This window comes from Botrytis cinerea, chromosome 6, assembly GCF_000143535.2.
Source record: "Botrytis cinerea B05.10 chromosome 6, complete sequence".
Taxonomy (NCBI): Eukaryota; Fungi; Ascomycota; class Leotiomycetes; order Helotiales; family Sclerotiniaceae; genus Botrytis; species Botrytis cinerea.
In genome coordinates, this window is record NC_037315.1 from 1930790 (window position 1) to 1953102 (window position 22313).

The 22313-nt window shown below is 42.4% G+C and overlaps 8 protein-coding genes across 8 annotated transcripts; 5 read left to right on the top strand and 3 right to left on the bottom strand.

Moving 5' to 3' along the window:
* Positions 1–5758: 5758 nt before the first annotated feature.
* Positions 5759–7094, top strand: BCIN_06g05610 (hypothetical protein). Its single transcript, XM_024693617.1, has 4 exons — positions 5759–6383; positions 6508–6590; positions 6730–6795; positions 6882–7094. The coding sequence occupies exons 1-4, from the start codon at positions 6378–6380 to the stop codon at positions 6991–6993; spliced, it is 267 nt and encodes an 88-aa protein (XP_024549403.1). The 5' UTR covers positions 5759–6377; the 3' UTR covers positions 6994–7094.
* A 92-nt stretch (positions 7095–7186) lies between these two features.
* BCIN_06g05620 (hypothetical protein) lies at positions 7187–9071 on the top strand. Its single transcript, XM_024693618.1, has one exon. The coding sequence runs from the start codon at positions 7294–7296 to the stop codon at positions 9025–9027; it is 1734 nt and encodes a 577-aa protein (XP_024549404.1). The 5' UTR covers positions 7187–7293; the 3' UTR covers positions 9028–9071.
* A 2-nt stretch (positions 9072–9073) lies between these two features.
* On the bottom strand, positions 9074–10952 carry BCIN_06g05630 (hypothetical protein). The gene is made up of 3 exons (XM_024693619.1): positions 10148–10952; positions 9345–10080; positions 9074–9284 (listed from the first exon to the last, which is right to left on the bottom strand). Exons 1-3 carry the CDS (start codon positions 10808–10810, stop codon positions 9262–9264), a joined length of 1422 nt encoding a protein of 473 aa, XP_024549405.1. The 5' UTR covers positions 10811–10952; the 3' UTR covers positions 9074–9261.
* A 118-nt stretch (positions 10953–11070) lies between these two features.
* Bcrpc40 lies at positions 11071–12490 on the top strand. Its single transcript, XM_001559019.2, has 2 exons — positions 11071–11227; positions 11279–12490. Exons 1-2 carry the CDS (start codon positions 11147–11149, stop codon positions 12365–12367), a joined length of 1170 nt encoding a protein of 389 aa, XP_001559069.1. The 5' UTR covers positions 11071–11146; the 3' UTR covers positions 12368–12490.
* A 9-nt stretch (positions 12491–12499) lies between these two features.
* Positions 12500–14306, bottom strand: BCIN_06g05650 (hypothetical protein). The gene is made up of 6 exons (XM_024693620.1): positions 14194–14306; positions 14044–14145; positions 13982–13987; positions 13848–13927; positions 13498–13794; positions 12500–13443 (listed from the first exon to the last, which is right to left on the bottom strand). The coding sequence occupies exons 1-6, from the start codon at positions 14217–14219 to the stop codon at positions 12635–12637; spliced, it is 1320 nt and encodes a 439-aa protein (XP_024549406.1). The 5' UTR covers positions 14220–14306; the 3' UTR covers positions 12500–12634.
* Positions 14307–14441: 135 nt separating this feature from the next.
* Positions 14442–17930, top strand: BCIN_06g05660 (hypothetical protein). Its single transcript, XM_024693621.1, has 4 exons — positions 14442–14963; positions 15025–15405; positions 15456–15905; positions 15958–17930. The coding sequence occupies exons 1-4, from the start codon at positions 14492–14494 to the stop codon at positions 17652–17654; spliced, it is 3000 nt and encodes a 999-aa protein (XP_024549407.1). The 5' UTR covers positions 14442–14491; the 3' UTR covers positions 17655–17930.
* A 21-nt stretch (positions 17931–17951) lies between these two features.
* BCIN_06g05670 (hypothetical protein) lies at positions 17952–19870 on the bottom strand. Its single transcript, XM_001559016.2, has 4 exons — positions 19554–19870; positions 19409–19503; positions 18778–19356; positions 17952–18728 (listed from the first exon to the last, which is right to left on the bottom strand). Exons 1-4 carry the CDS (start codon positions 19603–19605, stop codon positions 18111–18113), a joined length of 1344 nt encoding a protein of 447 aa, XP_001559066.2. The 5' UTR covers positions 19606–19870; the 3' UTR covers positions 17952–18110.
* A 312-nt stretch (positions 19871–20182) lies between these two features.
* Positions 20183–22251, top strand: BCIN_06g05680 (hypothetical protein). Its single transcript, XM_024693622.1, has 3 exons — positions 20183–20481; positions 20536–20952; positions 21032–22251. The coding sequence occupies exons 1-3, from the start codon at positions 20277–20279 to the stop codon at positions 21835–21837; spliced, it is 1428 nt and encodes a 475-aa protein (XP_024549408.1). The 5' UTR covers positions 20183–20276; the 3' UTR covers positions 21838–22251.
* The last annotated feature ends 62 nt before the right edge of the window (positions 22252–22313 follow it).

Sequence of the window (22313 nt, forward strand, 5' to 3'; positions counted from 1 at the left end):
TGAGCGGGTTCGACAGGATGGGACCGTGGGCTATGTGATGACAGGTGTGTGTGTATGTGTGTTGGACATCCATGGTTGTAATGATGTTGGTTTGGGGGTGTATGTGGTGTAGTTGGGAGGCGAAATATCGGGGAATTTCTTGTGGTTGTAGGATGCCGAGGCCTGTGAAGATGTTTTGCTGAGAGCTCTAATGCCTGTTGGTAGAATAGGTTTCGGTAGTGGGAGTGGATATACTAGAATTCTTTATGCTCTAACAACATACACCTAGATGGCTATTTGTAATTCTAAGAGATACGAGTTGTGAGAGGGGTTTATCTAGGGTGTGTAGATAACAAATACAATCCGACCAAATGATTCACGAGTCAAAAAATAGAGGGCATTCACTACGCTTTCTTTGGATGCTTCGGAAAAGCAGGTGCTGTGGGGAATCTAGATACTGTGAGAAGGTGGTAACGATTTTCAATCATGGAATGGGATAGAAAACTAATTATCAACCCCATAACTCTCTGTGTATTTCAGTGAGTTGATAAAAGAGAAGAGAGGAGCGAAGACTACCGAGTTCATTGGAGATGGGAAGGTCCTTGAAGGGAAGCTCACAATTCAGAATTATTACCCGGGTAGGACATTGGAGCTAAGCAATAAACTTTCCAAGAAGATAAAGACAGAAAGACAAAAATTGTTGGAAGTATGAAGCAGAAGCATTATTCATATTATTGTCGAATTGGTTTATTTTAATTTAAATGAAACCGACCGTGAGGACTTTGCTAACAGCGATATTGCCGAGTTTTTACTCAACCACATTTTTGTCCTGGCAAAATAAAGGAAACTCTATTGAACACCATATTCTTACAATTAGTTATATATCAGGGACTCTTTTTTTTCGAAAATTCACCCACACTTACGAGGAAAGAGTTCCATCAGCACAGGAGCGATTGATCTCACAGTCATCATCAGAATTCAGCAGCTTCAACACCTACAATATTAGAGTACTCATAGTAGCTGTGGACCATGACCGACTTAATTTAATAAATGTTTACACTCGCCAAGATCAATTGATGCCTCCTAGTATCTGGACACAATGCTACTGGTATCAACGAAAGAATTCCAGGGTCACGAGATTCGCAACAAATTATATTTATCATGTAGGCTCGCTTCTGCCCAAGCATTGAGACAGGCGTCTTTGCTTAGTTACTAATAAGGCCAATCAAAAATTCCAACATTAATAATAATAAAACACAATGGATTCGCGATGTATAACGAACATTGATGAGGTGAGTGCCAAGAAGAGACCAACACCAAATCAGGCCAACTTACAAAGACTTCATGACTAGAAAAACTGGAAGAAAAATATGAAGTTCCTGCGATTTGTAATAAAAGTAATGTAAGTTATACTTGGGAGTGTTAAAATCTTCGAATTGACCTGTATAAAGAGTGCGTTAACTTGCCATAAACCCAGCATCCAGCACGCAGTGTAAACTGATATGTACCTTTACCTAAAATCAATATATGATTGTCTAAAATCAATCTAACAAGAAACATCAGCATCACATTTAATATGTTGTAATCAGCAAGCAATGAGTCGCGATGACACCAGAGTTGCTGTGCCTCTCTTTTGGCACTAAACAAACCTTCGGCTAACAATCGCCCCGCCCCTTTCTTTATCCTCATACAACACAAAACGTGTCATTACAAGCAAAAAATCAACTCCGGAAACCAAATTATATTGTGACTTATCAATTAACTCTTTTTTTTTTTTTTGAATATCTTGGGGTTTGAATCAATCAATGACATCGCACTTGCTTATGATCAGAAAATCAAATCTTGAAGTTTCACAGGCTTTTGTATATTGATCGTCACTCAATACATGGGTTGAGAGAAGAACTTCGAAGTTCGAGAAACTCGCGTACATTCTAAAATGTCAAGTTTCAGCAGGAACTTGGAAATTTTCTTTTTACATGGAATGAGATACGTGAGGCAAGTCAATAGCTTCACATTTCATCCAATTTCATTTCAATAGTTCAGTCAGGTTTGCTAAAGGCCTAATGAATTTCGTATTATAAGAGCAGCAGGAATCAAAATAAGTTGCGCTGCCATGTACCGGATTATTCAATAGTATGGGCTTCACGGGAATATCATAATTGGCAATATTACAAAACCTAATGCTTCACATTAGACTCTTTTGCTGACGCTGTCATATGCCCATGGAAACTCACTGCTAGTATACCATTCCGATCCGGTATTCTATAGCAAGATATATAAAACTCTACAAAGCTAGGTATGATGATCCGAGCATCATGAATACATATCACTAAATGGACTAGTTTCCATGAAAAGCAATTCATTGACATGGCAGAGGATATAAATCTGTAACTCCGCACATCTTTCCTCCTGCACCTTTCTTGTCTCATGAAAATACTTAACATAAAATGCATTTTCTCCTAGACGGCTAACAAGTACACGGATCTCTGAAAGCCCAACAAATTATAGTCAGTCAGCAATTCATTCAATTCTCATATTTCTTTTGCAGTGAATCAATTCACTGCTTTTCCGTACATTGAAGGGTTCTTCGAAGCACCGATGTCGGATTCAAGCTTCTCATTGTCACAATCACCCATGTGCCCACTTATGATCTTGAGCAAATCATGACTTCTTCTGAAATTCACTACAACTGGATCAGAAGGTGGAAGAAAAGGAAAACTGGAATCGAAAGCCCTCATTCCATCCCCAATTATTATCGAACAAGGAAAACCGGAAAAGGATGTTAGAATAATGCTGCAGGATATACTATGAACCGGAATTTAGTAATTAAACCCTTTTAATCACGCAATCAACAGTGAATGGAATGCATTTTCTGTGCTAAATGGTGACGCAGATCTAGTCCAGTGGCAGGTGAATATCCCGTGGATTTGTTGATCAGTCAGCCATTCAATGGCGGAAGCCATGCCTTTGAATAAGAGTCAATCCCTCGTAAAATTGACCATACACCAGAGGGCAATCAATACGTTTTCTTTAAAGAAGACATATTTTGATAAGTTTCCAGACTAGGTCAATTCTAATATTGTCACCACAAACACAACACCCACATTTGTCAACAGTTTATCTCCTTTATTTGCTGTATTGCGTTTTACAAAAGAAGGCTTTGGCTGGCGCTTATCACTAGTATTTGGAACGGGGAAGTACGGCGAGAATCTTGTGGCTTTTGAAATCTTGGCATAGGTCTCTGTAGAAGACATTCTCAGACTTGTTTTAATTGTAGATGATAAGGTCGCATTTTTGTGCTATTTATGCATCTTTGATTTCTGTTTCAAAGCATGGTTTTGTACGTTTGTGTGGTGGGTGTTAACTCTAGCTTCTGTATCTTTCATCATCTGTAACTATTGGTATCACCATGGGGATGGTGAAGTCAATAAGTACCATGGTTCACAGTAACTTCTCATGATTGCCCTCGGTATAGCCTTCGGCATTGGACTATGACACACTTCTCATATTTACCAGCGTGGGATTCATATGAAGATCTGCTGTTCGGACCACTTTCGCGAATCATTGTTGTAAGTCAGGACTCAGATCAAACGGTTTCCAAGATAAGCTGTGAATTGGCACTTCCAAATGCTACTTGACCGACCCTTTTGACGCTCGGAATATGCATCAAGGACGGGGGGAAATTCTACCATGACATAGAAATCAGAATGCTCGTCAGAGGCCAGGGATCTCGTCACGAAAAGCGGAATCTACTGTGATCACAGCATCGAAATGACACTCCCCTCATTCACCACTTTCATGTGTTGAAAGTATTCAATTTACATAGCACAAATCATTTGAAAGGAAAACGCAATGGTTAGGTACGATTTTCGAGATTGGCTTATGGTTTCGAAAAACAAAATCTGTTTTCCGAGTTAGAGATCTCCTTACTTAGCATAATCACTCTTGCAAAACACAACAACTAAATGAACAAATTATGAGTGAAAATTGAAGTGATGGAATTAATGGTAGTGAAACGAATGAACTTCAGAAAGAGGTGACTTGGATGAATGGGATGATCTTCAATTGCCAAAATTGATTCCTGATATTTTTCCACATTCATTTTGAACATTATGGCCTTAGATGGTCTTATATGGCCTCTCTCTCTGCCCCTAATTATTTAAACTAGGGCATAAATTTTTGCATAGTTAATACAAATGAGTTTTAAATTTAAGAGCCTAACTGATGGTGAACTTGATAGCATTATTAACCACTCAGGATATATCCTGGAAGGCATCAGAGAGTATAACAATGTCTCTAAGATACTGGTTAAATTCGTCTTACATGCTCAACTTTCTGTCCTTCCAAGCCAGCTTCATTCTTAAACAACCTCATTCTGTTTGCTGAACCTTGAGATGATTTTGAATAAAAAAGTCGGAACTCGATGTCTTGCTTAATGTCATATTTGTTGTTACTTTGAACTATCAGCTTCAAACCCTTGAGAGACTGGTTTTCTCTCAAACTAAATGTACTATGTTCCATCATGTTCTCGTCTCGAGCCCCAAAGCAAATTGATTGTAGAGATCTGAAAAAAATAATAAGATGTGACTACCTTGTTCTTTGAACTTTTTGGTCATAAAATATGGATGAAGTCATGAACAATTTCAACTCTTGCCTAGTAGATCTCGTCTCGAGGAGTCTTAAGTGTATTGAAAGTCAAGATCTGCCCAAGACAATAACTTGCACTATCTCTATTTTTTCAATCCTCTGGACATAAGCAATAAAATTAATTATAAAACTTTTGAACTCTTGCTGACTAGATCTCATCTCAAGAGTTTAATAGAAACTGAAAGTCGAGATTCCCTCAGGATAATAGTTCTCACTAGTCTTATATTCTTTCAACTTTGTGGGCTTGAAAGAGAGATTAATTTATAAGAAATTTCGACTATTGTCCATTGGGTCTCGTCTCGAGAGTCGGAAAAGTAATTAAATTACTCTTTTGAATGGGACATTGAACCTTTATTATCCCTTTGGGATTCTAATTCGTCTCCAAAAGATAAGTTCATTCCTAAACAACTTCCACTATTCGCTGCTCGGGCTTACCTGAAAAGCTCATAAAGAACTGGTATTAAGCTAAGCTTTCATATCTCAATTAGGTTTGCAGCCCTGACAGATAAAGCGATTGCCGAAAAAAAGTTACATACTTGTCTGCCATCTCTCATTGCGAGAATTGTAAGAACCTAAATGTATGATTCTGAACCAGACATTAAACCCTCTCGACGATTCCATACTGAATCTAGATCTTCAAAATATGGATTCTTAACAGCTCAAAATGAACTATAATCTTTGCATTCTTGTTCATACTTCATCAGCATTTAATACGGTTTCAATATTTATGTCTTGCGAAATTTTCACGTCCCCTATTTTACCCTTCATTTGCCGAGAAACTTTCTAAGTTCCCTTTTGGGCCTTCATATATATCAAAGATACATCTTGGAGGGTTTAAAGGGCATTTAAATCAACTATTATGATCTTCGTTTCACCAAGATTTACTTAATGAAATGCCTGCTTCAACGAATTTCTTTATAGCATCAATTTCTGTGTGATTTTCTATTTTTATCAATAAATTTGGGAGTTTTAATCAATAATGTTTTTAGATACGTAGCTATACCTCATATAATGATTTATCAGGGAAAACACTGGGCTCGTCTACATTCCTCTCAATGTGTAATCATATTAACATCAAGACCAACATCAACGGATATAAATCCGATGTTCATTGACAATATCAACAAAACACGTGAAATATATAGAATAAAGCTTGAGGACTACAAGATACTAAAAGATTCGACATACTTGATCAAACAAGGGATATACAAGCACCAAATAGTCATATTCACCAGATATCATTTACAATCAACACGATAACTCACAAACAAACTTCACTAACCCCCATATTCCCAACAGATTCACAGCTCAACAGCTCCTTCTCTATCAAGGTTCCCAATGACGCAGGAACAGCTAGTACATCCCCAGTACCCGCTTTAATACCCCTCATTCCGCAATATCTGAAGTAAAAATCTGAAATATTTAGAAGAGAATTTAGAAAAACGGCCCCGTGATCTCCACTATTCTTCTTTTCCTTCCTCATATTCACCTCCCTATCGCTCCGATCTCGCCCATCTTCTCAATTCCTTGAGCATAAAGTAGGATCTCTGGAGCTGCCTTCTTTCTTCTCCCAAAACTCTACAAAATACGGCTGTGATTCCGTGAATCCCCTCAAGCAACACTTTATCAGGACTTTATCTAACTTATTTGCTACCTCCGAGGACAACACACTTGCTGTTGCTACCACTTCTCTGGGAATAGAGAGCTTCAAAGGTATTGGGAACATTGCGTTTCATCTCGCAGATCGATCGATGTACGTATATATACTCTTTAACGAGTATCCCCCTCCTTCACTACTCCTAAATGTCCTCAATATTCTTCATCTACCAGTCAACCCAGCATCGAAGCTTTGAGCACTCCTAACATGATCTCTCCAAATAGCTACACGCAGGATTACCAGTATCCAAGGGTCTCCGCCGTTTGATATCGACTCCGTTAATACTTCGAGGCCTCTTCCACACAAGGTATGTATCATGCACTTCTTTGATTCCCTCCCCTTCCCGATTTCCCCTTAAAGCTCCGATAATAGAAAAGCGGAATACTATTGTAGTATGTGGGACTTATTGCACAATCTAATCAAGCACTGACATGAATATTAAACAGTATTAAACGACAACAGTATTGCTTCTCGTTAAGAAAGCCGGCACTACGAAGTTCTTGCATAACAAGGTATGTCTCCCTTTACTCCCGGTCTTCTCCTTAAAGCATCTCTCTCTTGAATCGGAGCATTAATTAACCATTACACCCCGATTTAGGCCATATCTATCGATCTATCATACCATACGACTCACAAACTCCCAAATTACACTCCCACGCACTCTGATTCGACAAGTTGATTGGATATACAGACAGTTTTTACAATTTTGAATAATCTTTCGATAAAGCGACTTCATTCACTTACCTCAAATCGAACCCCTTCACCACGCTTCTACCTAACTTTTTTCAACATCACTTGAAATCTCGAACCAATCCTATAACTACATCTTCTCAGCCTTCCTCAATCATTTACAACTACGATTGCAATAATAGCCTCAAGATTAACAACTGTACGCCGACTTTCGTACGAAATAACACCCTGATACCTATGCCAACCCATTAAACGGCAAATCAGACATATTTTCGACTACAAACTATCATATCACTCGCACAACCCCCAAATCGCCTATCATGTGCTTCAAGACGTTTTGGGGCTACACTTGTGGCCACTGCAGCTTGCCCTGCATTACAAAATGCCCAACTACCGCCCAAAACGAGAACTTCCCCCCATGTTCTATTCCCGCCCTGCAAAACATTCCCGCCAATCAATTCTGTCATGCTTGCATGCGTGTAAGTTGGAATATGAGCGTTATCGCCGAAGAGAATGCTCATCGAGAGAGTCACGAGCGAGGAGAGTGTAACTGTGAGGTCATATTTGACAGGGCTGAGAGAGAGCGTCGGGAGAGAGAGAGGGGTGCTGATTTGGAGGCTAGGGATTTCAAGAGAGAGGGGGATGAAAATGCAAGAACTAGAAATAGAGGACGAGGAAGAGGCAGAGATGCCACTGATGCCAACACTGCAGGTGCGGTCGATAACACCGGCTATAACAACAATGGCGAAGGACGCGAGAGAAAAGGCACACAAGCGGAAGAAATCGGAGGAAATGCCGTTGTCATGCAGGGATCAAACATGGAGGCTATGATGAGCACTACACCACCAGGATATCGCAGTCCTCATCCCCGCGATCCAGCCTCTTCTCATCGATACTTCCATGTCGCTAACGTCCACAGAGGAGGTCCATACGACATGAATCCAGTTACAGGCGTTGTACCTGCTCACCCCATCGATAACCCGCCAATTAGGACAGGTTCATCTCCTATGTACGGAGATATGATGATCATTCCCCCCGATCCAAGAATGTCAAACATGGGTGTCTATCCTCCAGGACATCCCATTCTAGCCAACCACAGAGTCGACACTCATGCATTTCACCCTTTTCAGATGCCTCCACCCCCTTCTTCAGGTCCTCCTAGCTATCAGAGTCCCAGTTTCGCTCCATCTGCTTATAGCGATGGAGACGGTAGCACTATCTACCCTGGAAACCAGTACTCTTGGAGTCCCAATCCGGAGCCCAATGCGCCAATACCAATGCCAATACGCATTTCTGAGAGAGCATCAACTGGTGGCATTGATCCTCGATCATACGGTCAAACAGGTCCACCAAGCCAACCCAGATTTCAACATCATCCTACTCATGTGTTTTCGGATCCAGCCAGCTATCCAATGATCTATCCGCAACACCAAGCCATGAACAATGATGCTCAACGAGACACCTATAACTACGCAGGCTACTACATGGACCGTTCTCATTTCAATGCCAACACCGGTGCCAATACTAGCACACACGTTTCACCCCAACCACGCGCCCAGGGTCCTGCTCCAGTCCCCATGGCTGAACACCACACAATGGGCGGTTTTACTCGTGCTCCCACATTCTCCCCTCTTTCTCGTGGTATTCCTGAAGCAAGAATGGTATGGCACGCTTCGGATAATAGTTTACCTTCACTCCCACCACAGGTTCCCTACCTAGGGGACTCGCCTTTGGCAGCTCCTGCTGCTCCAAGATATTTCAATGAGGGTCATCATGGAGCTAGACGCAATGGACGTCATGGGAACGGCAATACCCAACGCAACACTGTTCAAAGAGCCAGAACCAGTCAATCTATGGGACAGCTTCAAATGCAGATGACTACTACTACCGGTCCAGTTCAAATTGATTCTCAAGCGACACAAGCAACTACACAAGCAACTACTCAGGGACAAGCTCAAATGCATTCTCAAGATACACCTGCTCCTATGAATATTTCTCTGTTGCGTACGCCAAGAGTCATCAGCAGCATGCCACGACCAAACTCAACAATGTAAAGGGATCAAGCAAGAAAAAGGCAAAAATTTCAAGTAAGTTTTCAAATGCAGATAATTTTTTTGGGGATAGTCATTTATGTCGTGCAATGCTGGAACTATGCTAACTCAGCCTTTCACTTAGAATTTGTACATTGAGAACAAAGGAGAAAAATCTGCGCCGGAATTGCTTGAAACCACTGTATCATCACCGGCATCTCATTTTCCTTTCTCACTTTCCTTTTCGTCGAATCACGACTACCGATCAACCTCTCCAAAGACTGCGAGTATAATTAGCATGGATCTACAAACGAAGCGACAAACTTTTTCATGAAACTTACCCAAATCCATGGTACCGATGATAGCAACAGCGTCGGCAAGCAAATGTCCTCTTGAGATTTGATCGAATCCACCCAAATGAGCGAAACCTGGGGCACGAATCTTGCATCGATATGGTCTTTCACTTCCATCACTTACAACGTACACACCCATTTCACCCTTTGGCGCCTCAATTGCGGAATAAGTCTCTCCAGGTGGAACAGTGTATCCCTTGGTGAAAAGTAAAAAGTGGTGGATAAGTGCTTCCATGTTCTCTTTCATAGCAGCACGGGGCGGTGGAGAGATCTTGTAGTCTTCAACTCGGATTGGTCCAGCTGGCATCTTATTCAAACATTGATGAATGATTCGGAGAGATTGTCTGAATTCCTCCATTCTGCAGAGGTATCGATCGTAGCAATCACCATGGACACCAACTGGTACATCAAAGTCGACTTGGTCATATGCATCATAAGGTTGGCTCTTACGGACATCAAATGGAACGCCACTACCTCGAAGCATAACACCAGTGAAACTCAAATTAAGAGCATCAGCGGCCGAAACGACACCAACTCCTTTCGTTCTTCCAATCCAAATTCTATTATCAGTAAGTAGTTCCTCTGTTTCGTCGATACGGTCGCCGAATTGAGTGGCCCATTGGTAGATGTCGTCAAGAAGTCCAACTGGAATATCTTGATGGACACCACCTGGACGAACATATGCAGCGTGCAAGCGGGCTCCTGAAACTCGTTCGTAGAATTCCTACGTTGGATATCAGCACCATTACATTTTCTTAGATAGTCAAATTCAATAACAATAATTTCCTTACCATAAGCTTCTCACGTTCTTCGAAACCCCACAAGAAAGGTGTAAGAGCACCAACGTCCATTGCGTGAGACAAAACAGACATAAGATGATTCAAAATTCTAGTGATTTCACCGAAAAGTGTTCGGATCCATTTTGCCCTCTCAGGGATTTCAACGTTCAGCAATTTCTCAACAGCCAAAGAGAAGCATTGCTCGTTGGTCATCATAGAAACGTAATCCAATCGATCAAAGTATGGTAAAGCCTGGATGTATGTCTTATATTCGATCAACTTCTCAGTTCCCCGATGCAGTAAACCGACATGAGGATCCGACCTCACGATTTCCTCTCCGTTAAGTTCCAAAATTAAACGCAACACACCGTGAGCAGCCGGATGTTGAGGGCCAAAGTTCACGGTATAATGGCGAATCTTCCTCTTCTCCACATTTTCGTCTTCGTGCAATCTTGAATCGGGAGCTACGTCGAGACTATCTGGAGTGTTGTTGAATAAGAAATGTTCATCGGTAGGAACCAATCTTGTGCCCTCGTATGGCTCTGCGTATCTGCGAGCTGGGAGTGCTGAAAATGCTCTAATTGAGGCTCTTGATGTTGAGGGACGAAGGGTGGTGGGTCGCAACGAGCATCTAGTAGCTGTGCGCCCGGCCTGCCGGAATAGTGATGCGACCATTGTGAACAAAACCGAAGAGATACTGGATGCTTCTTACCAGATCTCACTGTTTTGAGAGGCAATGAGACTGAGGAGTGGAGAGTGAGGCCGTTTTAGCGTTTGCCTCTTTGATTATCTTGATGATGTTCTTGACTTCTTAGCACGGATGTTTTGTTTAGCTTTGCTTATTTAAGATCATTTGATTGGTTGTTGTGGATAGCAAGGGTCGGCGCCGGTTGATCTTTGATGCCGATATCAAAATTTATTTTTTTGTATCTTCAGAATCTTTGCGACAGTGCGACTGAGAAGAACGACCCCGCGATCGATTTTTTACTTGGGTTTGGAGAATTATACACAATGGCACCAAAACAAAGATATACTGCGGCTGATGTCCCACCTCCCAGAAGCTTTTCTGAAAGAGAATTGGCAGCTAGAAAGGTAGAAAGTCTTCAAATGTTTCCTGGTTTTCATTTCTGATTCCATTCATAGATAGTTGGAATAAACACCGAAACCGTCACCGACATCACATCCACAGACTTCCCAGGTCATTGGCCTAACGAAGAGCATGCATGGAATAAACAAAGCTTCGCTGAGAACCTCCAAATACAATTCCACCAAAACGAACCTCTCCTCTCCTCATTCTCCCTCATTGGCATCGATGCCTCAGTCGCCAATGCCTTCCGTCGAATCCTCATTGCTGAAATCCCCACACTCGCTATCGAATACTGTTTCGTCAAAAACAACACCTCTGTAATCCAAGATGAAGTTCTCTGCGCTCGTCTCGGTCTCGTACCATTTAAGGGAGGAAAGGAAGGACTTTTAGATTTCATGAAATGGTTCCAAAAACCCGAGGAAGAAACCCCCGAGGAAGAACGTCACCTCGGATCTTTCGATCATAATACCATTCAATTGACCCTGAAAATCGAATGTACACGCAACAAGGAAGCTGCTCCAGGAGAAACGGATCCAAGAAAAGTATACCACAATGCTCACGTATATGCGAAGGATATCGAATTTAAGCCTTTTGGAAGACAACTCGAGTATTTCAGCGGCGAGAACACTATCAAGAGTCCTAACCCGGATATTTTGATCGCGAAGATGAGACCCGGTCAAGTCATTGATATCGATATGCATGCGATTAAGGGAATTGGGAGGGATCACGCCAAGTTTTCGCCGGTGGCTACAGCTTCATATCGACTATTGCCAGTGATTGATATTACTCAACCAATCTTAGGCAAAGATGCGAAGAAGTTCAAGAGATGTTTCCCTGATGGCGTTATTGGAATTGAGAAGGTTACTGCAAAGGAGGCAAAGATCAAAGGAAGCGGATATGAAGGACACGAGGGCGAGGACAAGGCAGTGGTTGTAGATGCCATGAGAGATACTGTTAGCAGAGAATGTTTGAGACATGAGGAATTCCAGGGCAAGGTCAAATTGGGAAGAGTCAGAGATCATTTCATTTTCTCGATTGAGAGCTTGGGACAGTGGGACAGTGATGAATTGTTCCTGGAGTCAATCAAGACACTAAGAACAAAGTGTGAAGCTTTCAAAACGAGTTTACAAAACATGACAAAGTAATTTGTGGAGATATACAGGGGAGCATTGCAGGAGTTTTAGGAAATATGGCGTTGGTTGGTTTAATCGTGGATAAATGGGTATCTAGATTTTAAAGAGCTTATTGTAACCAAAAAATCAATGCTATTTGTATGATGTCGTTCTCTAATAACCCAGTCATTGGCAGCTAGGTATACAAGCTATCAGAACTCCTTTTGCCTATGACCTCGCTAAAACCACTTCATTTTCTCATCATTCATCCTTCGTCGTTATTTTCCAGCTGAACTCCGGCTAAGTGGACACACTCTCATTCGCAGAATCTGCCACAAATGCCCTAGAGAATCTCAGTCTGTACTTGAACATTACTGATCCCAATGACGGATCTGTCACTGCAACCTCATCCCCGTCTCCAGTCATTTCTCCCATCTTCCTCGACAAATTGTGCTCAGTCTTTACACGCAAGCTCTCCGGGCTCTGCATGTACAAAGACTTGTTGTCAGCTGAACGAATTGAAGGCTTCTTGAGCTGTGCTTCTGGTCTATGTGCAAGAGAATCGATGAACTCCTGAAGAGTCAGATTGGGGTCGATGCTCAAATCCCTTGCCAAGTTTCCACACACGGGACAGTCGTCCTTCTTCTCATGCTTGAAGGTGTAAGTATAAATGCCGTCGTCTCCACTGTACATCATATAATTTTCCTCCAATCCAAGAGAGGGATTGGTACTGCTTGCGATTTTGAACGCCTCGTTACAGCAGCTTGCCGCGATTATTGCGTTGGTTGAGGCAATTGCTGGAATGATATTTTTGACCACTCCCTGTGTCAAAGAATAAGTAACACCCGGGATGTTGAATTCTTGCGCTCTTGTTAAAGCCTTCTTATAAAGCCAAGTGATATGTTCTGGATCATCATTATCTAGCTTGGGAAATGGCTTCTCTTGCTCCCATGCCATAATGTGAGCCCACTCGATGCAATGCTCTGGTTGGCGAGGAATTGTGGCTAGCGTACATAGAGGAACCGCAGCTCTTGGGGCGTGCATATCGAGTTGACACTCGATACAGGAAGTCATAGTTGGTAGGATGACACGGGATTGACCTTTGAATCCTACATAATCCCGTTAGCAAATTTGCTTCAAATATTTAAAAACATTTATAATACCTTCGGTACCTCCATCTATCAATGGCTTTAGACTGTCCGGATTTTCCATGTCAACCATGTCGATCAATTTAGAGTTGATCCATCGTCGGGCTTCGATACTGTCTAACCCGCATACAACGATGCTGAATTGCATGTAGAATTCCTCATCCTTGTCTTGGATCTTGCAATTATGCGGTACAATTGTGACACCCTTTACTCGTTTCTCCACGAATTTGGCTGCAACTTCAGCTTTAGACTTGCCAACATCGCTGTGGCGGAAAAGGAATTGTCGATTCAGATTTGAAACGTCGATTGTATCTACAACAGCTTTGTTAGAGTGTTATCTCGGATTAGGTTGAACAAAAAAGTACCCATGTCAATCACATGAATTGTCTTGAATCCTGATAGCGCTAGATTCTTCAAGATTTCACAACCAAGACCTCCCGCTCCACTACTTTCTGTTAGCACTCGGAGCTCTATTTTGTGAACTCCCTAGGCAACCAACATTACACTGTAGACGTATTAGCAATATATCCTTTCTTTATTTTCAAGAATATTTAAACTTACAGGATTTTCATGTGATCAAGAAGAGCAGTGCATGCCTCGTTACCATCAAAGTCCTCATCAGTAAATGGTCCAGAAGTTCGACGAATGTTGTCTAAATAAGACCTTCAAAAAGTTAGTTTAACAGTAAGCAAAGAGGAAGGATATACATACCATCGTGAGAGTGTTTGGGTTGCCATGATGAAAGAACTTGTGTGTAGTTAATAATTCTCGAGTACTTTCCTGCGGTCAAGGAATTTGTTGTAGAGAAGGAGAATTGTATGATCAAAATAGCTCGGAACTGTTGGAACTGGAATGTCTTCTTATCGAGGTGCATGAGCTTGTTAGCGCTATCGCAAACGCATTAGCCGCGATTGCCCGCGTACACCTAGCTGTAGACTCTGAGAATCTAAAAATTACTTGAATCTAAAAATCTATTCAAAACCATTCACTGACTAAGTTCAATGCAGCTATGGATGATCTACTCACACCCGTGAGCATAGTCTATAAGAGACAAGAGCAAAAGGATGAAAATGCTCTTATTGAGGTTTCTACCTCTTCACCATTAATCCAGCCAGTCAAGAAGGCCCCTTCAAATCCTATACACATTTCAAGCGCTGAGCAAGCGTTAAAAACTCTGAAAAATCAGCCAAGTTTTGATGACTTGAAGTCGGCTCTGGAATTCCTTGATAATGAAACAGATTTTAGTATTACTTCCCCAGGTCCCCTGGCTTCTCAGCTGGTACATGTTTTGGTGTCTGAAGTCACACCCAATTACTGGAGTATTCTTCATGAGTCAGGCGGAAAGACGAAAAAGAACAAGCAATCTCCTATTCTGAAATTACTGCTGAATTCAATTCAAAGTACAACCGGTATTAATGCTATATTACTGAACTTAAAGCGATTCACGCAGCAGTCCAAGGAGACTAAAAAGAATATAGGAGGCAAGCTACCCGAAATTTGGGTTTAGATAACCTGTACATTTGATAATCTAATAATACATAGGTTCAAGCATCGAAGAGAGTATAAAGATACAGCTACAACTTTGTGTTGAGGTTCTGGAAGGAGAAAGCACCATCGAAAAGCTCTGGAACACTATCACTAGTTCGTCCGATGCCCCTATCAAACAGAGAGTTCTATTCAATGAATTTTTAGCTTTGATAGGAAGTGGAAAGATTATTGGCGTCACTGCCGAGGCAGAAGCAATCTCCAATGAACTCAGTAAGCAGCCAAGTGAGAAGTATTGGGTTGCAGATGGAGGCTCCTACAGCAGATGGCTGAGTCAAAATATCATCTTCTGGTTGAAAGTCCTGCCACAAGACTCCGAGAAAGCATGGAAGAGCTGCAACGAGCTCTTTGGGAAGTGTCTTAGGCTTGGTCATATTGGTAAGACTACTTGTTGAATTGATTTGGTCCCATCGCTCACTGGGGTTCAGATAATATTGCCAAAGAGATTTTAGGCTCTTTACTACTACAGAAAGAAGAAGATGCAGCAAAATTCTTGAAGCTATATGGATACCTTCCAAGCTTTGAACAACGAAATCTACTTTATACATTTCTAAATCTACTGTCACGGGATATGCTTTCATTGGATATCACATCCGAGGATGATGACACGTGGTGGCAAGCAAATGCAATAATCATATCAGCAACAGCTAAGCTCATTAACATGCTAACCGCCGATAATGAGTCGCGGAAAGATCATCTAATAGCTTGGTTGACAAGCTCTTCGGGGGCTGGTATGGGCGAAGGTGTAGCAATTCGACGCGCTGCAATTGTATCCCTCTCAAAAAATAAGAAGGATATGGAAAGCATATTGGAAAGGAGTTTGAGTCAATTTGGTGATAATTTGTACATTAGACACGCGCCTACCTTGCAACAAGAAGGTATGCTATTTCGAGCAATCAAATGCCATTCTTTTGCTAACACGATTTCAAGTACATGCTCAAGTTCTCCTTCTATCTGCCGGATATGTTTGTAGAATGTCCCCTCTTCGACTTACGATGATTATGAGGTCGGGTTCTCATTTGAGTGTTGTTTCGAATAGATTAGCTGCATCATCACCTCGAGCACGCTTCTTGGGTATGGTCATTGGAGAAGCCATGTCTAGCTTAGTCGATAAAGGAGATAAGATTATGGATTTTAAAATTGAAGATACGAAAACATCCGAAGCAAAATGGTACAAGAGTTTGGTAAACGTATCAGATACTATTGGTAATCTCGAGCCTCTCAAGTCGACGTTTGTTCCAAAAATATCGAAAGCGACGAAAGCTGCAAAGACCAAGCCAGTATCAAAACCAAACCCCCTCAAAGGAAATTCCAAAATCATCTCTATCGAAGAAATTGAGGACGATGATGAAGTAGAATCTGATGACGATGGACTTACTCCTTATGCCAAACCTGATTCCGATGTCGAAGACTCTGATGAAGATCCAACACTTGTCATCAGAAACAAACCAACAGCTCCCGTCTATATCCGTGATCTCATCACCTATTTAAGAGATACTGAAAATTACGATCGTCAAAAATTAGCACTTTCCACTGCAGCCTCTTTGATACGGCGTAAAGCCAATTTTGGTGCAGAGGTCAGTTCTCATGCGGAAGAAATCGCAACTCTTCTTGTTGGTTTGCAGGATAAATATGATATCGAGAACTTCCAGGAGATGCGTTCACAAGCTATGATCGCCATCCTCATTGCACTGCCAGAAAAAATGGGCCAATGGTTTTCGAAAACATTCTTTGATGGCGATTACTCTCTAGCTCAGCGTGCTGCTGTTCTTACCACACTCGGTCTCGGAGCTCGGGAGCTAGGTGGTCATGGTTCTGAAGACAAGTCTCTCGCCAATGCAACTGGCTCATCTTCATCTTCATCATCTTTTCCTTCGAAAAAGCTCCCAGAAGCAATGCACAAACACTATTCTCTGACCCCTTCAAAAACTGCTCTTACTGCTCTGAGCGCAACCGCCAACCCCGTCGAAGCCCTAACCAGCAGCCTGCAAAAGACTTTCCTCGCGCCTCTTGCAGCCCAGACAGCTGACAGCTTAAGCGGTCCCAATATCCTCAAAGTCCGCACTTTCTCCTCCCGTCTCGAAGTCGAAAAAAAGCGCAAGAAGCCTATCTCCAATACCCTTGCCAAAATCGTCTCTACCTCATTTTTCTTCCCCTTAACCGGTCGCTTTTTTATTCACCTCAAAGCCTACGGTTCAAACTCATCTTCTAATATCGCTTTCCAACCCTATCTCCTAAGTCTCTTTCTCAAAACCCTCAGTATAATCCTTTATTCTTCAGGTCAATCAACACTAAGTCTTCCACAAATGACGAGCGAATTTTGGGATTTATGTCTTGGTTTGAGAATGCAAGCGATGACAGACACGGTGGTGCAAGAAGCGTTATTGTTTTCATTTATGACGATTTTGGAGATCAACGATGGGGATCTTAGGGGTCTGGCAGAAAGACATGGGCGGGAATTATTGGAGACGAGGGAGTGGGTTGACGGGGTTTTCAAAGGAATTGGCACGGGAAGTGAGGAGGATGAGAAGAGGAGATTGCTTGCTGCGGGCGTGTTGGTGAGAATTGGGGAGTGTGTGGAGAAGTGGCAGAGGCTTATGGTGGGGGACGCGGTGGGGTTTACGTAGACAGATCGGATGAAATGCTGAGAGATGGTTTCTCGTTGCTCTTGTTGCATGAGCTAGACTTTCAAGTACCCGGATAGTCAGATAAACAATGCCTTCTCGTGTAAGCAAACCTGTAAAAGATGTTAATCAAGTAAGATAAGAAATTAATTGAAGCGAAGGATATAACTGTGGATCATTTCGGCCGAATTTCCCTACCAGGAAAGTGGCGGAAAGAATCATACGATACGTAGGTAGAGTAGAATGAGGTCATAAATATCGAACTTGGATGAGCGACTATTTTTTCAAAAATGTCTTGTTTGATAATATAAATCTTCCAGTATCTAGGTAATTATTTGCACTTCTCCCAGGTGCGCCATTAAGACCACGCAGCAACAAGAAAAGAAAATATTTTACATCTTGTCCCATAATGTTCATATTAGTTGTTGTCCAGTCCAAATTTCAAATCCCTTTTACCGTTCAAAGATTCGCCCTCCCGCTCCCTATCCTCACAACCTTCCTAGCACTCTCTAACTGCGCCTTCAGATCTTCATTCCAAATCCACTTGCACCTATCCCTCAGTTTCCCCTTCATACTCTCAATATTCACATCTGCGCCGTCACTCCCCACATCCTCCTCATTTTCAAATTCATAAAGTTCCGCTGCCTCTCTACTCGTCTTCACTACCTTTTGACTTCTTGGCCTCCTAATCTCGTCGTATGCTCTAAATGCTCGTTCAATGTCACCCACTTCCTTACAGTCTCCGAGTAAATTACTCAAAACAAACGCATCTTCGATAGCTTGCCCCGCACCTGCTCCTTGATGGGGAGTACTTGCATGAGCCGCATCGCCCAAGAGCACGAGTCTGCCTTTATAGTAAGTTGGAGCAGGGAGATGGTCGAAGAGAGCCCACACGTCTGGCTTTTCCATAAGTGATAAAACGTGCTTTGCATCTTTACCCCAGCCTTCAAAATCGGAGAACATGTCTGATTCTTTCATTGGGAGAACCCACTTTTCGTTTTCCCATTTTCCATCCGGTTGCGTTTGAAACGCTACAACATTCATTGTGGCGCCTTTTTCAATAGGGAATGTTAGGATCTAGAGGGATGTTAGTATATATTGAATCAGATGAGGGATGAACACTTACGTGACTCTTGTGGCCTAGATACATTTGACTGTTTTTGGCTAAATATTCTCCAACAGCTCCAATCGCTTTTTCCATGGGAATCAAGCCTCTATATGCATACTTCCCACTGAAGACTGGTGAAGTGGCTTCATGATCACTACCAAGGACCATATGTCTCGTCCTCGATTTGATACCATCACACCCAATCACTGCATCCGCCTCTGCAGTTGTTCCATCCTCGAAAGTCATCAATAGTCTACTTCCCTTCTCCTCTACCTTCTCCACTCTCTTTCCAAATTGTGCGATCTCTTCTGGGACCAATTTGACTAATTCGTCAAGAAAGTGAGCTCTGTGAACAGAAGCTTGTCCATAACCTTCTGCCACAACTTTAGCCAGGAATTCTCCTTCTTTAACAGGTGGCTTTCCTGTTTTGAAATCTTTCCAGCCTTCTTCTGACGTGCCTATCCGGAAATCAAACCAGACATCTCTTTCTTCTGGGGATCCATTGTATGTTGCGCAATTGTTAAAGCCTCGTTTGATAGCTGGATCTATCAACTCCATTGCTCTAATGGAATTGGGTCCGAATGACACTCCTGCACCCTAGTGAAGATGAGCTTCAGAGAAAGTTGTAAAGGAATAAGTGTGATCATACAATTTCTGCAAATGCAGGCGCGGCTTCATATACTGTACATGGAATGTTCTGTTTGATGAGACCAATGGCCATACATAGTCCACCGATACCTCCGCCTGAATGGTTGTTAGGTGAGGTTTACTTTGAATTCTAGCTTGAAACATACCGCAAATAGCGACATGGAAAGGTTTTTTGGGTTGAGCGGATGCTGACATCATAGGGGGAAACTATCGGGGAGACTTTGGTCTGGTTTATGAGATGATACTGAAAGTAAGTTATAGGTGGAAGACAACAGGAAGACTTAGAGAAGAAGGAGAGCTGAGCATACGAGAAGACAGTACACTTCAAAGGAAATAGAAGTATATTATATAGTAGAAACAGACAACTACATCTGGTGTATACTAATGTGGCACATACGATCCCTTACCGCAATGACATCAAGCTGATTGTCATGTATATCGGGGGGCACTTGCCAAGCTCCCCGCATTCAATCATTTATATAATTGATTTATCAATACTTGGGGAACATCCGCCATTGAAACCCCAAATCGGGCCTCGGTATACAAAACTGGCATCGAGTTCATGGTAATACCTTGGCCATGAGAGGTCAAGGTCGGGGAGATAACTCTGTCCCGAAAAAGTCTGGAACTAAAAAGGGACTTGCGTCGGTCATGCAAATGTGGAACAAGATCTATTCTTACGTTATGCAACACGTGATCTGGCGCTCTGAACGCGTTCTTCGTTACACGCGAAGTCTTATCGCTATCACCCCTCTAGTTCTTTCTATCACTAGCTGTTTCCCTTCATCTCCCCCTCGATATACATGAGAAGACGTGAATCTGCTGGTACAAATACTATCTTCACTCATTCCTTTCAATAATCCGCCATCATGCCTCTAGGTTGGGAGAGAATCAATGCCAAAAGAACACAACCAAATAATAACATCGTCTTCATTAAACCCCTCTCTGGTGAAGATCAATCCAAATCTCAAGAGTTTCTGGAACGAATTGCTGCACAATGCACTCCGATCATGAACAAGCATCATCTCGCCGTCGCATCATTAGAAGAATATCCTCCCAATTTAGAATTCTGGGGTATGGTTCTGCCCTCTTCTCAGCCACTTCCGGACATGCTAATCAAATATGCAGGTCGCAATTTTAACAACGGAGAAGTGATACAGCTTGTACTCAAATCACCTTCAACGGGGAGATGGCTCCCATTTAAGTTTGTTCAGATGGTGATGATGCATGAGTTGGCGCATTGTAAACTAATGAATCATTCTGGGGCATTTTGGAAAGTTAGAAATGAGTATTCGGCAGAGATGAAGGGGCTTTGGGAGAGGGGATATACAGGTGATGGACTTTGGGGACAAGGCGTACTATTGAAGGATGGTGCATTTATGGGAGATCAGCTGGGTGAGGGAGAGGTATTGCCGGAACATCTATGTGGTGGAACTTTCAAGTCAAGAGGGGGTGGGAAGAAGAGGAAGGCAAAACCGAAGATCACTTATAAGGAGCAGAAGGAGAGGAGAATCAGAAGGAAATTTGGTGTCAATGGAGTTGCTTGTAAGTCTTGCATCTATATCCTACCAATGCTATATCTCCTGTTCAATCTCGAAGCACATACTAATTCAAACAACCACAGTAGGAGATGACGCCGCTACAAAAGTCGCTCTTGAGAAAGGAAAAACGAATCTTTCCAAGCCCAAAGTAGCCGGTAGTAAACGAGGCCGAGAACTCCGCGCTGCTGCTGCATTAGCTCGTTTCGACATGAAAAAAGAAGAGCCAGATGTTAAAGACGAAGACCTAGTCACCGACAGCGAAGCAGAAAGTGATGTGGAAGATGAAATGTACATCAAGCCTGAACCCGATGATGCACTTGATCTTGACGGAAGTAGACTTGTGGATCGGAAGGGGAGGGGAATGGTCAAAGTTTGTGAAGATGAGGATAGAGATAACGAGGATGCGAAGAGAGAGTTCGAGGAGCTGCGGGGGATGGAAAGTATTGAAAGATACTTCAAGCCGGACAGCTCATCAAAGGCTGAACGGGGATCGCAAGAAGAAGTAACCCCAAATAAGCCTGGGCCATCAAAGACAGATAAGCCTTCTCGAAGCAAAAATATCCAGAAGAATACTCTCACCACAAAAACTAGCTCGATCAAAAAGGAATTGTCAAAAACTATATCCCCTACAACCAAATCACAAACACCTCCACTTGATCCCACGCCACCAAAAACGAACTCTTTGCCCCCATCCCCATCAATCTGTCCAATCTGCTCTCTAGAAAACCCACCACATTCACTCACCTGCACAATCTGCGCCAACGTTCTCCGTCCCGAACACATACACAATTCGTGGAAATGCACAAATTCCGTTTGCAAAGACGCATCGTATATCAACGCCGGAGATGTAGCATTCTGTGGTATTTGCGGGGCAAGAAAAGGGGCATGAGAATACGAGAGCGCTTGTTTTGGAGTTAGAATTTTGAATCTCATTACTTGGAGCGGGGAGTTAACGGTGGGCGTTCCGAGGGGTGGCGGGTGGGGAAAATTGGGGAAATAGTTAAGAGCCGGCTAGTTTTTGAGATTATGGAGATTCATTATCTTGGGAAAGGAGAAAATGCAATCAGGAGATGTTTGTTTGTATTATATTACATCGGAGTTATTTACTCAGTAGGAAGAACTGAGAACTGAGATTCGGAAAATCAGATACTAGATAAATGTTCGTTACATGTAGATGAGCGTTCACCGGTACGTACGTACGTACGTACCACCCTTTTTCAAATTCTTCAAATCTTCACAACTTTAAAGGTGAATGAGGAGAATTAGAAATCAAGTCACCGAGAATAATGAGATTGATTAACCAAGTTCATATTTTTGACACGATGCATTTCCGGTGCGCTCTGAAGTTTCGGGTGTGGTGGATGT

Coding starts and splice junctions, on each gene's coding strand:
- BCIN_06g05610 (XM_024693617.1), top strand. Junction 6,591..6,729: donor CGAGGCCTCTTCCACACAAG/GTATGTATCATG, acceptor AATATTAAACAG/TATTAAACGACAACAGTATT. Junction 6,796..6,881: donor CGAAGTTCTTGCATAACAAG/GTATGTCTCCCT, acceptor ACCCCGATTTAG/GCCATATCTATCGATCTATC.
- BCIN_06g05620 (XM_024693618.1), top strand. CDS start 7,294: ATGTGCTTCAAGACGTTTTGGGGCTACACTTGTGGCCACTGCAGCTTG.
- BCIN_06g05630 (XM_024693619.1), bottom strand. CDS start 10,810: ATGGTCGCATCACTATTCCGGCAGGCCGGGCGCACAGCTACTAGATGC. Junction 10,081..10,147: donor AAGAACGTGAGAAGCTTATG/GTAAGGAAATTA, acceptor TATCCAACGTAG/GAATTCTACGAACGAGTTTC. Junction 9,285..9,344: donor CATCGGTACCATGGATTTGG/GTAAGTTTCATG, acceptor TTATACTCGCAG/TCTTTGGAGAGGTTGATCGG.
- Bcrpc40 (XM_001559019.2), top strand. CDS start 11,147: ATGGCACCAAAACAAAGATATACTGCGGCTGATGTCCCACCTCCCAGA. Junction 11,228..11,278: donor GAGAATTGGCAGCTAGAAAG/GTAGAAAGTCTT, acceptor TTCCATTCATAG/ATAGTTGGAATAAACACCGA.
- BCIN_06g05650 (XM_024693620.1), bottom strand. CDS start 14,219: ATGGCAACCCAAACACTCTCACGATG. Junction 14,146..14,193: donor ACCCAAACACTCTCACGATG/GTATGTATATCC, acceptor AACTTTTTGAAG/GTCTTATTTAGACAACATTC. Junction 13,795..13,847: donor AATTCATGTGATTGACATGG/GTACTTTTTTGT, acceptor AAGCTGTTGTAG/ATACAATCGACGTTTCAAAT.
- BCIN_06g05660 (XM_024693621.1), top strand. CDS start 14,492: ATGGATGATCTACTCACACCCGTGAGCATAGTCTATAAGAGACAAGAG. Junction 14,964..15,024: donor GACTAAAAAGAATATAGGAG/GCAAGCTACCCG, acceptor AATAATACATAG/GTTCAAGCATCGAAGAGAGT. Junction 15,906..15,957: donor GCCTACCTTGCAACAAGAAG/GTATGCTATTTC, acceptor CACGATTTCAAG/TACATGCTCAAGTTCTCCTT.
- BCIN_06g05670 (XM_001559016.2), bottom strand. CDS start 19,605: ATGATGTCAGCATCCGCTCAACCCAAAAAACCTTTCCATGTCGCTATT. Junction 19,357..19,408: donor CGCCTGCATTTGCAGAAATT/GTATGATCACAC, acceptor CATCTTCACTAG/GGTGCAGGAGTGTCATTCGG. Junction 18,729..18,777: donor ATCTAGGCCACAAGAGTCAC/GTAAGTGTTCAT, acceptor ACATCCCTCTAG/ATCCTAACATTCCCTATTGA.
- BCIN_06g05680 (XM_024693622.1), top strand. CDS start 20,277: ATGCCTCTAGGTTGGGAGAGAATCAATGCCAAAAGAACACAACCAAAT. Junction 20,482..20,535: donor TCCCAATTTAGAATTCTGGG/GTATGGTTCTGC, acceptor TCAAATATGCAG/GTCGCAATTTTAACAACGGA. Junction 20,953..21,031: donor TGGTGTCAATGGAGTTGCTT/GTAAGTCTTGCA, acceptor AAACAACCACAG/TAGGAGATGACGCCGCTACA.